The 15,375-nt window shown below is 38.1% G+C and overlaps 1 protein-coding gene across 1 annotated transcript in view; it reads left to right on the top strand.

The window, feature by feature from the left end:
- DPT (dermatopontin) overlaps window positions 1-8,881 on the top strand; it is a 30,507-nt gene extending 21,626 nt beyond the window's left edge. Inside the window, exons 3-4 of the mRNA XM_056814609.1 lie at window positions 3,633-3,740; window positions 7,614-8,881. Coding sequence (XP_056670587.1) covers window positions 3,633-3,740; window positions 7,614-7,680 — 175 coding nt within the window. The 3' untranslated portion in view covers window positions 7,681-8,881. The remainder of the gene's footprint in view (window positions 1-3,632; window positions 3,741-7,613) is intronic.
- The last annotated feature ends 6,494 nt before the right edge of the window (window positions 8,882-15,375 follow it).

Here is a 15,375-nt window from a genome sequence, read left to right as displayed (position 1 = left end):
TTATGAAGTAAAAGTAACATAATTTATAATTAGCCAATAGTCTTATAAGGGTGTCAAAAAAGTTAATTTTATCACAATCAGTAGACTCAAAAAGATAATGTTCAGATGAAAAATACTTTTTCCTTGCCAGACTACATGAGAAATATGATGGTCAATTTTTGATGCCAAATTTTTGAAGGACAGATTTTTTAAAATATTGTCATTCCCCTTCTTTAAGTCTGTACTTTGCCACTTTGATTACCTTTGCTTAATTTACTTTTATACAACCCTGCTCCCTTACACTCTTATTCCACTTTAGTCCCTCCTGTTTGTCCTATTTATAAACTCTTTCTAGGTTTGGAATTTTACATACATGATTTTTTTCTTTCTTTCTTGTATTTAGTTATAAAATTCTCACCTTTCTTTCTTCTTCCTTACCATACCACTCAGTCAAGTGGTTAATTCAAAATCCCTCTCTATTGTTTGTTTTTCTAGTAAAGATTTTTTTATTCTATTCGTGAATTCTCTTCCTCTATCTCCTCAGTTAATACAATTTATTTTATAAAACCCAAATGCAGGACTTTATATTCATCATAACTAATGATACCCTGTTTGAATTAGCCTCTCATCCTAGGCTGCTAAGGATATTTCTGGAATCCCAGTTCTTTATTAGAATATATTAACTTCCTCCTATAACTTGGATGAACTTGTCATTTAACTAAAACCAAGTCATAATAAAAAATTTGAAAATTAAATGATTGCTGAATCCCATGGTGCTCTATTAGGAGCATCACTCTGAGTGGATGCTATGTTATTTAGCCACAACTCTTTGGGCTTGGTAATTTAACCAGTTCCAAATCCATTTGAATGTACAATCCTTCAGTCTACACTATTCCACCTTGTTCACAAAAGTATCCTAAGAGAGCACTGCTGGAATCCAGGGTAATCAATCAAAGTCTCCCCACCAAAGCATTTATTAAGCATTGATTGTATGCAAGTCATTGAGGTGAATAGATGGAATATAGAGATAGAATTAAAAATACTCCTTTATGACAAGTAACTTATATCCAATTCACTGTGCCCTGACTAAACTCTCCTCATCTATCACCTAATAATTATACTTACTCTGCAAAAAGGGATGCCAAGTTCGCTTAACAGTCTTTATGGATGGCTAACTCAAAGCAATCACTATGGTTTTTTGTCAAGAGCAAACTCTTTGATAATGCATTCTAGAGTTTTGTTAGAAATGAAAATCATACTTTCTGCCTAATAATCTGAAGTATTTACCTTCATTTCCTCTTTGAAAATTGGAAATTTTGTCTATCTTCAGTTCTGTAAGAGCTGGCCTATTTTCCATGACATTTTTAGAGATCATAGAAAGTGACTCAGCAATTACAGTACACACAGATTCTTTTGATCTGAGCTTCAGAGCTTGACCTTGCAGAGATCATCCAGGTATGCAGTCTCCTCAGTTATATCTGGTTTCAATTCCTGATTCCCTGTTAACTATTTGTTGTTGTTCTATCTTTCCTGTTCTGAAGTGAATCCTTCTTGGTGGGGGAAAAAAACCAGAGGGGACATTAAAAAACAATCAACTGCCCCAATGTCGTAAAAATTCCTAATTACTTCAGATGAATCTGGATGAAGACCAATCCGCATTAATGCAAAGACATATAATTATGAAAGTACTTTCATGATCTATTACTTTTTCCTTCTAAACATTTATGTCAATTTGATCTAGGTTAAGAAAATTGTTGCCAAATAGCATAGCAGTCTCATTTTGGTGAAGAGAGAATAAAATGTAAAGTAAATTAATAGATTGTATGTAAAAGGAACTTCTGAAGTGATTTTAAAAGCAGGTGTTTTAGGCATGATTATTCTTCTTTTAATCTTATTAACAATTTTCTTTTCTTCTGCATCATCATCCTTATCACCACCACCAACAGCACTGTTAATACCACCATCATCATCAGTACCATCAATTGTCCCCTCCATAGTTAGGTAAACTCTACCTTTCTTGGAATTATCAGGGATCATAAAATGAATAGGGTCTGTTTTAATGAGGTTTTAATGACCCACATTGGCACCAAATTCCCATTTCATAAGACCTGTTGTTTTTCATTAGAAAGAGGAAGCCAAGCTTAGCTCATAACAAACAAAGCCAAACCCCAGAAAGTCTGATTCCATTTGGAAATGAAAAGATTGAGTGGATTTCTGAACTTGGCTGAGCTTGATTTCCCACCATGACCACAATAAGTGGAAACACATGCACTACATTTCCAGTTGGACTTGGCTGACTGACAGAGGGACTATAATGTCTTAAGCAGAGATAAAATACAAAACAAAACAAAAAAGGCATCAGTGCAGCAGAGAGAAGAAAGAGAATCAGGAGATCTGGAGTCTAATTCATTCACTAACTAGCTGTGTGCCTTGGGCAAGTACCTTGATTTTTCTGGGTCTCAACTCATTTTCCTAATCTCCAAAGTGAGAAGGTTAAGTGAAATGGTTTATATGCTCTCTGCCAATTGTAATATTCTATATCCCGTAAGATTTCAGAGTCAACCTTTCTGCTGAAGCCAGTTGAACAACATAGGAAAAACCCTTCATACAATGGCCCAGTCAGCTTGGAATAGATAAAATTCTTGCCACTTCCAAGACTAGGTTAGCTTCTGGACAATGATGGAGCACACATACAGACCTTGGGGATCCAGGAAACATTTGGGTCTGGGTCCTCTTATCTAAAAGACTTCCCACGACCCTGACCAAGGATGAGTTGCCCTTAGAATTGGTTAGTCCTCAGAGAGGAACCAAAAGACTTTGCTCTCTACCAGGATGGATGTGAATAGACTCTGGCCCCTGGGATAGACCTAGAATCAACTTGACCTTGGGAATACTGTGGACTGGGTTGACTAGCCTAGAAAATAAGAATATCAATAGCTAGGAGTCAGGGAGGAATACCTACAATAATAATAGCTAACACACACTATTCACACATATGTATTTTTGTTCATAAACACATATGCAAAACTTTAAAATTTTCAAAGCAATTTACATATATTCTCATAATAATTCTATGAAATAGGTACTATCATCATTACTCATTTACACATGAAGAAACTGAGGATAAGAGAGGTAATGTGGCTTGCCAAGAATCACACATGTAATAAATAGCATGGGGAGGAGTGGAACTGAGGTCACCCTGACTCCAAATATACAGCTCTATCCATTGTACCACCTAGTCACCTAGAAGATAAACTACATCTTTTCCCTAGACTTTGATGGAATTTTAGGGAGAAGCTAATTAGTAGAGTTCCTGGTATCCCCCTTTAACTCTTCTTGGTGCTTTTATGGTCATTTTCCAGGTCTACAGGAGACCTAGGCCATTCCTCTTTTAGTCAATTCTAGTATTGTTACTCCCCTACAGATGATATCCGCTGATTTGTACTTCCAGGATAACCTCTTTTTTTCACTTTTGTTCTTGTCTCTCCTCTCCTTTTCTTCTCCTCTCCTTTTCTTCTCCTCTCCTCTGCTCTCCTTTTATTCTCCTTTCCTCTCCTCTCCTCTTCTCTCCTTTCCTTTCCTCTCCTCTCCTCTCCTCTCCTCTCCTTTCCTCTCCTCTCCTCTCCTCTCTTTTCCTCTTTCTCCCTCACAAGGCTGACGACAGAATACCCAGGCCACTACGGTGAAGAGATCGACATGATATCCTACAATTATGAATACTACATACGGGGTGCAACAACCACTTTCTCAGCAGTGGAAAGGTAAGTTGGTCTTCCTTTTGGATGGAGAATGGAGAAGCAGGAAAGGGGCATGGGAACATGGCAATATACAGTAACCCTTATTTTAGTGTCCCCCATGGTAGGGTTTACATAATAACATTTGTCCAAATGGAGCAACTCAGGCAAAAAGAATCAAGTTATTCTGTTTACCTACCCAGCACAGGCCAACTATAGAACTGGACATCAGCCTTATATCATACATATATATATATATGTAAATATATCAGATTGTGCATATATATCTATATCTATATCTATACACAATATGAGTAGTGATTCCCAAAGTCTTATAACAAGGAAACATTATCATGACCTTCCTTCCATCTTTAGGACTTTTCCCATTTGGGGAGGGGGTGTTAGGAAAGTGGACCTTAACCATGCTCTGCTTGGAGTAACCAAAACTATGGCACCAAGTCTTTACACTAAAGAAGATATACTTCCCTCATGAGAGACCATTTACTTAGAGCCTCTTCACTCTTGTTCCAAACACAATCCTAACAAGTTCAGTTATCTAGTTTTATAGCCCATAGCAGCTCCAAAGGCCATGGATGTATTGCCAGAGGCAGGCATTCAGATATGGAAGTTAATAACCTGATTACAAGGTAGAAATATAAATATTATTAAAAAAAAACAGATCCAAAAGCTAAAGGCAAGGATTGCGGAATAGAGCCATTTGGCAAAGGAGATTCTAGTTCCACATACTTCCAAAGTCCCCTAGAGCATTTCTGCATGATGGCACAATGCAGTAATTGATGTGGCCCATTGGAAGGAACAGTGGATCTAAAATCAGAACTCTAGAGAGTTCAGATCCTGTCTCTACAGCTTACTACCTGTGTGTCCTTGAGAAAGCTACCAAGCTTCAATGAAACTCAGTTTCCTTATTTGCAAATGAGGGGTAGGGCTAGATGACCTTTAAAATCCCTTCCAGTTTTAGGTCTAGGAGTCAAGTCAACAAGCATTATTAAGTGCCTATCATATGTCAGACACTGTGTCAAGTCCTGGGGATATAAAGAAATATAAAAACAGTCACTACCCCCAAGGAATTCCCAGTCTAATGGGGAAGGGGAAGACACCATGTAAACAACCATATGCAAAGAAGATAAATACAAGGTAAGGGCAGTGAGGTTTCCCAATGGTTAGAGAGATGGGAAGTCCTGGCTTCAAATTTGGCCATAGACACACAGTTGTGTGACCCTGGGTAAGTCATTTAGCCTCAATTGCTTTGCCTTTACCCTTCTTCTGCCTTCAAATGGATTCTAAGACTGAGGGTAAGAGTTTTATTATTTTAGATACATAGAAGGTAAATTGGAAATAAATTCAGAAGGAAAGCATTCACATTAAAAGGAGGATTGGGAAAAGCTTTTTGAAGGCAGTGGCATTCTGACTGAGACATAAAGGAAGATGGAGATAGAGAAAATTCCTGGCATGGAGGACAGCTATTGCAAATACTGATTGTCTTCGGTGAGGAACAGCAAGGAGGATGGAATCACTAAATCCAGTATCCTAGGTTCACAATGAAAAAGTTGTTTGTTTTAATTTAAGAAAGCAGGTGATTGTATAATTCTATTTCAAAAAGAATTCCATTGTAAATGATTAAAGAAAATGCTTTGTCACTTAAAGGAGTAAAGTTCACTTATTCAGCAAGTGCTGAATAAGGAAGACAAGATGGCATTGCTTATAGAGGAGCTCATCCATACATCCAGGTCTACTGTTGCATCCAGCAATCCTGATTTGGAATTCTGCCATTTTCTTTCCTGTCGCCTACTGCAACATTCCAGAGACTCCAGGTTGAGAAATGTGCCCTAAATGTAGTACACTTGGCATATTCTTCCCCTCTAAATGAAAACTGCTTTGTTGTTTTCCTTTAGAGAGGCACTGGGAACACAGCCCCCAGAATGCCTTTCAAGACTGCCTCTGAACATTGCCCAACACAAATTAACAGCCTCTTGAAGCAGTAGGTGAATGCCCTGATTTGGGACATTATTTGTTTATGACTTTTGGTATCCCAGATACCCACTGTCCTAACACAACCATGCCTGATAAATGCACATACCACCAACTGGTTAATATCCAATCAGAAAAAGTCATCCATTGTACTGACATTTGCAAGAGCCAAGGCCAGTCAAAAGTAGTTGGCCACCCAGGCTCTCAAAAACATTTGCCTGGTCTCCAAATTGTTCTAAACAGGTAACCTTAGAGCAGAGGTTAGAATGAGGAGGACCACTAGGGATCATTTGTATGGTTTATGCAAGGGCTACAGAGAAACTGACAGTGATACTAGCCATTTTCCCATTCATAGCATGATGGGAGAACCTTTCAGGGGCCAGGCTCAGGAGTCCCATTTAGGGAAGAAAGATATTATCAGGGACAGAGTTTCCAGCCCATGGAGCAGTAGACCCTTTTCTTGGTGGTATGCAGAGCACCCTGAATATTTTATTCCTTTCCTGATCTTTGGGAAGGGAGCAGTAATTGTAAATATCCTGGAAACTCTTTCCCAAACTTTTTTGAGGTTATCATGTATAGAATAACACTAACAGAAGTTGTGCCACAGTTACAGGTGTCAATATTCCACAAGCTAAATCAGTGATATAATTGTTGGGTTTTAAATGATGTTCTATGCTGAATTGGAAGAGGCAAAAAGATCTGGGTTGATGGGAGTGGGGAAGGAGAATATAATTCTGTTAAAGTAAATAATAATGGCACACATTCATCCAGTGTTTTAAAGTGGGCAAAGCTTTGGTGAAATTATTGCCCCCCTTTCACAGAGAAGGAAACTGAGGGCCAATGATTTGCCCAGGCTGACCCAGCAAATTAATTATCTGAATCTCAATTTGAAACCAGGACCTTCTGACCTCAGGTCCATTCCTTCTTTTTAGAGAACATATACTTTCTCCTTGGTAGATGTTAAGTGCTCTTGGGAACTAATACTGAATTTTCAAAGATTAGTAAATCCTGTCCATTCCCCATCCCCAGAACAAACATCTCAGTATGGTTTCTGCTTAGCCTACAAGCATCTCTTGAAACATAGACATACAAAGAGATGGGCTATGAAAGTGTCTGCACATCCCGAGGCAAATGTTTCAGTTGACCCTTGGTCTGAGCAGTCCTACCTCTATACACACTTTCCAAAGTTTTGGGGTTCTATTAAATTTCCTTCCCCCATTTCATGATTCTCATATATTGTTCCATTTACTTCTACTAATATAGGGTCCTTTAAATGAAATTGTCAATGTATTGAGGGTCCTGATGTTTTTAATGGATTAAATGCCTTCCTTTCCAAGCTTTTATCCCACTTAATCTTGGGAGACTTTTTTTTTAGTTCACTATGTTGAATTGACCAATGGTGGTAGCTATGCATGACTAGAAACTGATATCCTTACTTATCCAAACTCAACCCAAAGAGGGTGAGGTAAGGTCCAAAATTGCCATGTTCCTCAGCAGTGATTTTCAGTCCTTTAGGGTCCTGGATCTGAAAGGCTCTTAAACTGGGTACTTTAAAGCCACAATCCATAGATTTTGGACAAATTGTGTCCTTCAATTTAGTATGTATATGTTTAGGGAAGTCATGGCTCAGGTACCATGAGCCTCAGTTTCCCACTGTGGAATATAAGAAAATACTTGCACTATCTACCTCAAAGGATATCTATAATTTTCAAAAGTACTCTCAAGTTGTCAAGCAAAAGTAAGCTGTTATTAACTACTTTTCATAGCCCCTCCAAACTCTTCTTTCTTTGGTCAGTAGGTTAGTCATGCACTGGCTACTGAGGAATTTGTTTTCCTTTCATTTGCTTTATTTGTATAGCAGACTACCATGTTTTTGACATCACCCTTCTGTCCTTTTCTCTCTTCCCACAGGGATCGTCAGTGGAAGTTCATAATGTGTCGGATGACAGACTATGACTGTGAATTTGCAAATGTTTAGAATGTCACATACCAAAGTTGGTGGGAGAGTTAGGAGACTGAGGAGAGGGCTAAAGGCTTCTTTATTCATCAACAGATCAGCATGAGTTCCTGAAGAAGGACCTGGTCTTCTTTCTTTCCCTCCATAAATTATTGACTGCAGTCCATTTGAGCTTTCTGCCTTCTACCATCATTCTAATTAAACCCATAGTTTTCATTAAATCTCCTTTCTCATTGTTGATGCTTTGGGTTAGAAACCATCTTATGTCTGTCAGTGGCTTCTTGTATTATGTCATGTATGCATTACACCTGCTCAATATGCTATAAGAGAATCTAGTTTTGTGGAGGACATGTCATAGATGTATCATTGTCTGCCAGAAATAAATATTAAAAAGTATATCAAAAGCTGAAAGTAAGGGCAAAGGGATCTAGGTGGAGGAAGATGAAGTATATATCTAATTGTTGTCTATTTGAATCAAATATTGTTTCCTCACTCTATCCTAACCAAGAATGTTTTCTTGCCAGGTAGCACCATAGAAGGGGTATTAGAATTGTATGATATGGTAGTGATGGTGGTGGAAAGGAAATCAGGTGGAAACTCAAAGGTTTGGCCAAAAGATGTTAATTAGCTAAAACAATTTCCTTTCTTTGGGAGAGAGTGAAGAGGGTGGTACGTGGTAATGAAAATGACATGAGTTTATGTTGGAAGGACAAAATGGGAGAAGGAAGGAGAAAAAAGTAGAGCAAATTAAGATAATGTATAGGGAAAAGAAATGGAAGAGAGAAAACTTGACAGCAGTGATCAGCTAGGAATTCTGGAGTGATGAGCCAGGTAGTTCTCACTACCACTTGAGGTCATTCCAATAAGGTTCTGATTTAGGAAAGTGGAAGGAAAGGTGTGAATATTCAACAGGACATGGAAGGGGACATAACAGGAGAGATTCCTATGAAAGCTACCTACTAAGCAGATCCTTGGGGAACTCTTTCCTTATCTGGCTGGGTCCTTGCCCCAGACTGTGGCTGGGGAACACTGGCCTTGGGTACAGGATCCTCTCCCTGTAGATGGTAGGTTTCTTTGACAAGAGAAAGACAGTAGATATCAGAAACACTCTACAATTCCTCCCTCCTCCACTCCATGACACCTCCAGTCCCTATCACTTGGTGCAATGATAAAGACCATAAATAGAATAAACAAACTAAATAAAAATTTTAAATCCACTATATATATATCTAATCAATGTCTTTTTTTCTCTTCTTTTCTCAAGCTTTTCAATCTTATTTAAATCATTCCTTTGACCAATTTAACTCTTTCTTTTTAACATCTTCCCTCCACTTTCTCCAATGGCCTTTCCTTTTTTTTGCCATGGATCCAATGCCCCCCCACCTTGTGCTGTTCTTCCCTCTTTCCTGTTCCCAAAGCTTCCAGAAGAAGGATGGATGCAAGGCAAAAACCAAAGAAATCTACCATCATCCTGTGTGCCTTTTATTAAATAAGCCATTGAGAGAGAGAAGCCTCAGAAATTCAATTCACATGAAGATTAATAGTTAGCTTGATTGAGCTTATTTATTAGTTAGTAAGGCTATAAGCTTCTTGAGAGCAGGTACTTTCACATTTGTATCCCTATTACATAATAATAATAGCTAACATTCATATAGTGCCTAAAGTTTTGCAAATTACTATATGTTTAAACCTTTAATCCTGTATAATACCTAACAAATAGTGGGTACTTAATAAATACTTATTGATTCATTAATTATTATTATTATTAGTTAAATGTCTTCCAAAGCTTCAATTGGGGCATCTCTTTAGAATAAACTAGAGTAAGCAGGAGAAAGAATATCCTTATTTGTCTTAAATTCCAGAACAGGGACTTTTCTACCCCATTTTTCTCTTTTCTTCTGCTAGAGATTTTAATTTGCAACTAAAGGGCTCAGTGTGTTGTCCTTCACAAAAGAAACCATTAATATTTCAGAAACTGCAGCACTGGTTCTGTCCCAGATCCAGGAAATGGCCCCAGATTGAGGGAGAGGTGGTGGTGAGAGGGACCCAGCTGGAAACAGAGACAAGTACTACTGATTGGCTGAATTGCCAGTCCCCAAGAAAAGGCAAAGCTAATGAAGGATGCCGGAGCACACAGCTGGAGAGTGACTGGCAGAGCTTGTACAAAAACACTCATGGCAGGCAAGGACAGATAAAGAGTCCCGTGACAAGAGGTGCCAAGTAGAGTAAAGGGAGAAATGCCTTCCTGAAGCATACTGGTTGGTCTTTAAACAGGATGATGAAGGGGAAGTTAAGAACTGACTCTTTGGTTTGGGTGCAAACAGTTTACGTCCTTTGTTACATATTCATCTCAACAGATAAGTAATGATGCAAGATTGGGGTCCAGGGGCAATCTGGGTTCATTTCTAGGATCTTCCTGTAACAAGCAATGAAATCTTACATAGTCAAGCCTCTCTGGATCAAAGTTTCTTGCCCTACCTGCTTCATACCATCATTATGAGGATATAGTAAAAAGTAAAGGGCTTCAGGAAAATGAAAAGCAATTTGCAAATATTATTCTATGCAATAGCCTTGTGAGGTTGGGCTGTGTTCTCATACCTCCACAAATCCAGATATGAGCATTTGAGTTCTTACTACATACAAAGGTAGAGGGAAACAAAACCAGACTCAAAGTCAGGAAGACCTGGATTCAAATCCTGACACATACTGACCCTGGAAAAGTCACTCAAATTATTGTGTTCCCAGGAAACACTCTAAGTTCTAAATTAACTCAAAGAACAAGGGTTCTTATGCTTTTAAAAAATTTATCTTGGCAGTCAGGTGAAGCCTATGGACTCTCTTTTAGAGAATAATACTTTTAAATGAATACTATACAATATCTAGGAAACCAATTATAGAGAAATATATTTATCAAAATGTATTGCCTAAGTTTTTTTACATGTAGTTTCTACCATTAGATTGTGAACTCCTCAAGGGTAGGAAATATCTTTTACTTTTCTTTGTCTCCCTAGAACTTAGCACATAGCAAGCACTGGATAAATCTGTATTGACTGACTGACTAAAGAATTTTTTTAAGCAGTTCATGGATTCTGAGTTAAAAATCATTGCTCTAAAACTATGTTACAGACAAATTTCTGGTATGTAATGAAGAAAATATCCATACCAAGTTCCCTATAAAAATGAAATAATAGGACAGCTCAAACAAGCAAAAGCACCATTGTAAGCACTAATAATACAAAGATGAAATGTAACATGGTACTGACTCTCAAAGAGATTGAGAAATTGATTGATTTAGAAATGATGAAATTGAACTCAAAGATTTAACAGTTTGTTGGCAATGACCAAATATATGGCTACGATCCTTAATAAAATTAAGGTAGAAGGGGTATGGAGAAGAGGCAGCCAGCAGAGGATGGATATATTTCCCTCCAGGATTCTTTCAGTTCTGGTCTTTCCTCTTGAAAGGAAATAAGTCAATTATTTACTGAGCATCTTCTCTTGGTCCATCACTGTGCAAGTCGCTGTAGAAAAGTAAGGAAGTTGTAGGCACCATTCTCATTGTTGAAGAGCTTACAATCTACCTGGGAAGGTTGATCTGGATGAAACTCTTGGAGAACACAGGAAACTACTAAAGTATATCATGTGATAGGAGCTCCATGTAAAAGAGGCGAAGCTTCTTCTCACTCCAACACATGTGTGTCTAAGTATCTCTCCCCCTGCTCTATCCCCTTATCTGGAAGAGACTTTTATTTCTACCAGGAAGGGAAGGAGAAGGTTGGGGCCAGAAACTGGCCATTCTGTTCTCTTCAGAGACAGGCTAGAATTATGTCATTATGCTTCCTTAAATAGTCTTAGCCTAGGGAAGTAACTTTAAGGTTCAAGTAAAACTTGATCACAACTCATTAATGGGGAAATTAATGAGAGGAGGGGGAATTCGATATCCAAGGTTTGACCCTTTTCCAATCACATACCTATTCTACAATGGACACCTGTAGCAAGAAGCAAAGAAACCCATTTTTCAAAGTCAATGGCAAAATTGAAATCAGAGAAAGTATACATAGAGGAATATATACCAGACGGTATAGACCAACGGAGTTCTCTGATTGGGAGTAAAATAGCTCAGTTTAATCAAGAGAGAGTGTCCTAGATTCCACCCAAAAGGGGAAATTCTCCAAAATCTCCACTATTGTAAATTGGGATTAGGGACATAACAGAAACTGCCTGTTCCTCGCATGTCGATTTCTTTCCAAATTTTTTTCTCCCTTTGGTGACTTAAAAAGAGTTTGGCATTAAACTTTTCTCTCAAGTCTGGAAGCTAAAAGAACCTGGAATCTCTCTTGTTCTCGCCAACCTGCCTCACTCCTTACACAGGTACCAGACATGAATCTCCACCAGTGATGAGAGAGACACATACCAAGGGGCTTCAGGATTTGGGTAACAAATATAATATCTATAATGCTAATTGAGCCTTAGCAATATGTAAATGTATTGCTGAGTTGGGACACAATGAAGGCAACTTAGATGAGAAGCCTGATCGGATAAATGCCATCAGAGTTCTAGATTGTGACTGAGGGCAAAGCTAGAGGTAATTAGAAGTAATTAGAGTAAAAAAAAATTAGAGGTAATAATGAAAGAAAATCTTTATAGAAATTTGGAACCAACAACATGGAAATCGGTTTGAATCAAGCACACATGTGATACCCAGTGGAATCGTGCATCAGCTATGGGAGGGATGGTGGGGGGGAAGAAATTTATCTTTGTTTCCAATGAATAATGTGTGAAAATGACCAAATAAAATAATGTTAAAAAAAGAAATTTGGAGTTTGTAAATCTGAAGATATAGCATCTCTTAGAGAAATTGGGACAAATAAGCCTTGAATAGTTGAAAGGAGTAGAACTGTGAACTAGGCAACCATTCTGGAGAGCAATCTAGAACCATACCCAAAGAGCCACCAAACTGTGTATACCCCATGCCCCAGCAATACCCCTGCTATGTCGGTATATCAAAGGCATTAAAGAGAGGGGGAAAGGACCTACTTGTATAAAAAAATTCATAGCAGCCCCTTTGGTGGGGGGCAAAGAACTGGAAACTGAAGGGATGTCCATCAATTGAGTAATGACTGAACAAGTTGTGGTACATAATATAATTGTAATGAGATATTATTGTGCCATAAGAAATGATGAACAAGGAAGTCACAAAAAAATCCTGGAAAAATTTACTGTATGTGAATTAATGCAAAGTGAAGTAAGCAGAACCAGAGAATGTTGTACCCATAACAGCAATAATGTATGATGATCAACTGTGAATAACTTAATTATTATTAATAAGGCAAGGATCCAAGACTGCTCTAAGAGACTCATGATGAATCCACCCCCATAGAAGGAACTGATGGAGTCTGAATGCACATTGAAGCACACCATTCTTCACTTCATTTTCTCCATGACTTTGTCTCTATGGTAAATGCTATGTGTCTCTTCTCATAACATAATGAACATGGGAGTACGTATTGCATACATCCTATATTATAATACCTGCTTTCTTGAGGAGGAGATAAATGTAGAAGGGAGGGAGAGAATACCAATGGCAAAATATTAGGAAATGATTATTTAAAATAAGAGAAATAAAAACTTTGAAAATTGGACAGCAGAAGGTAAGTGGGCTTTGGGGATAAATAAGCAAAAGAGAGAGACCAGCTGAAATAAATCTCTGATGCAGAGCTTGAAGGTCTGAAGTTTTAATTTGAACTAATAGGTAGGACTGGAAAACATCAGTATAAAAGACTTTGCTTCCTCCGTGACTAAAGGAGTTGAGACAGGGAACTCTAACTTGAACTAAAACTATAAGGAAACGTAGAACTAAATATATATTTAGCTAATAAGAAAAGATGAAAGAACCCTTTGCAGCAGGGTTAAAGGTTTGAGTCCATCCAATATAAACTGGAAACTTGCAAGGTCTTGGTTCATAAATCATCTGGTTCACATAATGGAAGCTTGAACCTCTCTGCTTGAAGAGTGCACCCCCAGATCTCTTCCCAAAATGGTACTTTTTATTCTTACTGGTTGGCTAAGGTTGAATTTTCTGAGGACTAGAAAGCAGGAGTGAAAGTACAATAGGGAAGGTCACAAGCCTGAGTGCCTTTTTGGAAGAGAATATTCCCCTTTTTGATTTCTAAGGAAGTAACAAGTACAATGCTTAGAGAGCCATCTGTTTATGTTCTGGACCCAGTGCTTGGGAGAGTACAATAGGACTTCAGTGAAACCCAGAAGGTGATGAAGACTTCATGGGGGAGGTGAGTCTTGATGAGGGCCTTGAGAGATGGATGGAATGTTAAAGGAGCTGGAGGAGAATTCCAGATGGCGAACAACATGAGAAAGGAAACAGAAGCAGGAAGAAACTTGGAGATCTTCAGGCTGATAAGGTGGAAACCCCATTCATGCAGAAGATCATTAATAATAACTACCCTTAGTATGGCACTTACAAAGCACTTTTTAAGTATCTTATTTAATTCTCACAACAATTCTAGGAGGCAGGTGTTAAAATTACCCTTATTGGGCAGATGAGGCAAATAGAAGTTATGTGACTTGTCGAGGGTCATGGAGCTAGTCTCTGAAGCTGGATTTGAATTCAGGTCTTCCTAATACAGATCCAATACCCTATCCAATGTATCACCTAGCTATCTCAAACCATTGCTTGGTTAACTCTGTAATCGCTGGACCACAACAGAATAAAGCATAAATAGAAGCTAGGGTGATCCACTGCAATTATTATTGCTTCTACTATTTTAAGCAATTAAACTTATCCTTAATGGGTTTGACAAGCTAATTCAGATAATCTGTCAATTCATTTTCATTTTAAAAAATAATAGAATCAGTCATTTGGCAGATGTTTCCTGATGGTGGTGGTGCTGTTAAAGGTACTTTCTGATCAAATATGGGTCGGATTAGATCGAGTTTACTCAAGTTTTTGGATTAACAAGAATGGTTGGGTCAGCCAAGCAGATCAGATGATAGAGAGCCAGGCTTGAAGATGAGAGTTTCTGGGTTCAAATCTGGCTTTGGACACTTTCTAGCAATGTAACTCTGGGCAAGGCACTTGACCCCATTTGTCTATCCCTTATCCTACTTAGTATCAATTCTAAGACAGAAGATAAAGCTTAAAAAAAAAAAGAATGCCATCCCTCCTTATCATTACTTCCTAGAATCCTTCAAGTCTCAGCTAAAATCCCATCCTCTACAAAACACTTTTCCCACCTCCTCTTAAATCTAAGTGCCCTTCCTCTGTTGTTGCCTCCTATTTGTCCCACATACAGCTTGTTCAGACACAGTTGTTTTCATGTTGTCTCCCCCAATTGGAAAGGAAGTTCTTGGAAGTCAAGACCTGTTTTTTGCCTTTCTTTTTATCTCCTACATTTACCAACAGTGCCTAGCACATAGTTGGTACTTAATAAATAATTATTGACTGACTGCTAATAGATTTCATAGGGCACAAAACCTTGGATGAGGAAAAATTATATTTCTATTTCCCCAGCTTCTATCTGAAGTTTATCATTTCTTTTAATGATGAATATAGAAAACAAACATGATTTTGAGAAGGGGTTCATAGACTCTCAGATTGCTAAAGGGATCTATGACCTAAACAAGGATGAGAACCAGTGGCCAAGGTGATCTCTGAATTCTCCAGCTCTGAAACTGTAAGATTCTATGACTAAATTAAAT

This window comes from Monodelphis domestica, chromosome 2 (genome assembly GCF_027887165.1).
Source record: "Monodelphis domestica isolate mMonDom1 chromosome 2, mMonDom1.pri, whole genome shotgun sequence".
NCBI lineage: Eukaryota > Metazoa > Chordata > Mammalia > Didelphimorphia > Didelphidae > Monodelphis > Monodelphis domestica.
The sequence above is the reverse complement of the archived record's forward strand: the minus strand, read 5'-3'. Positions and strand labels throughout refer to the sequence as shown.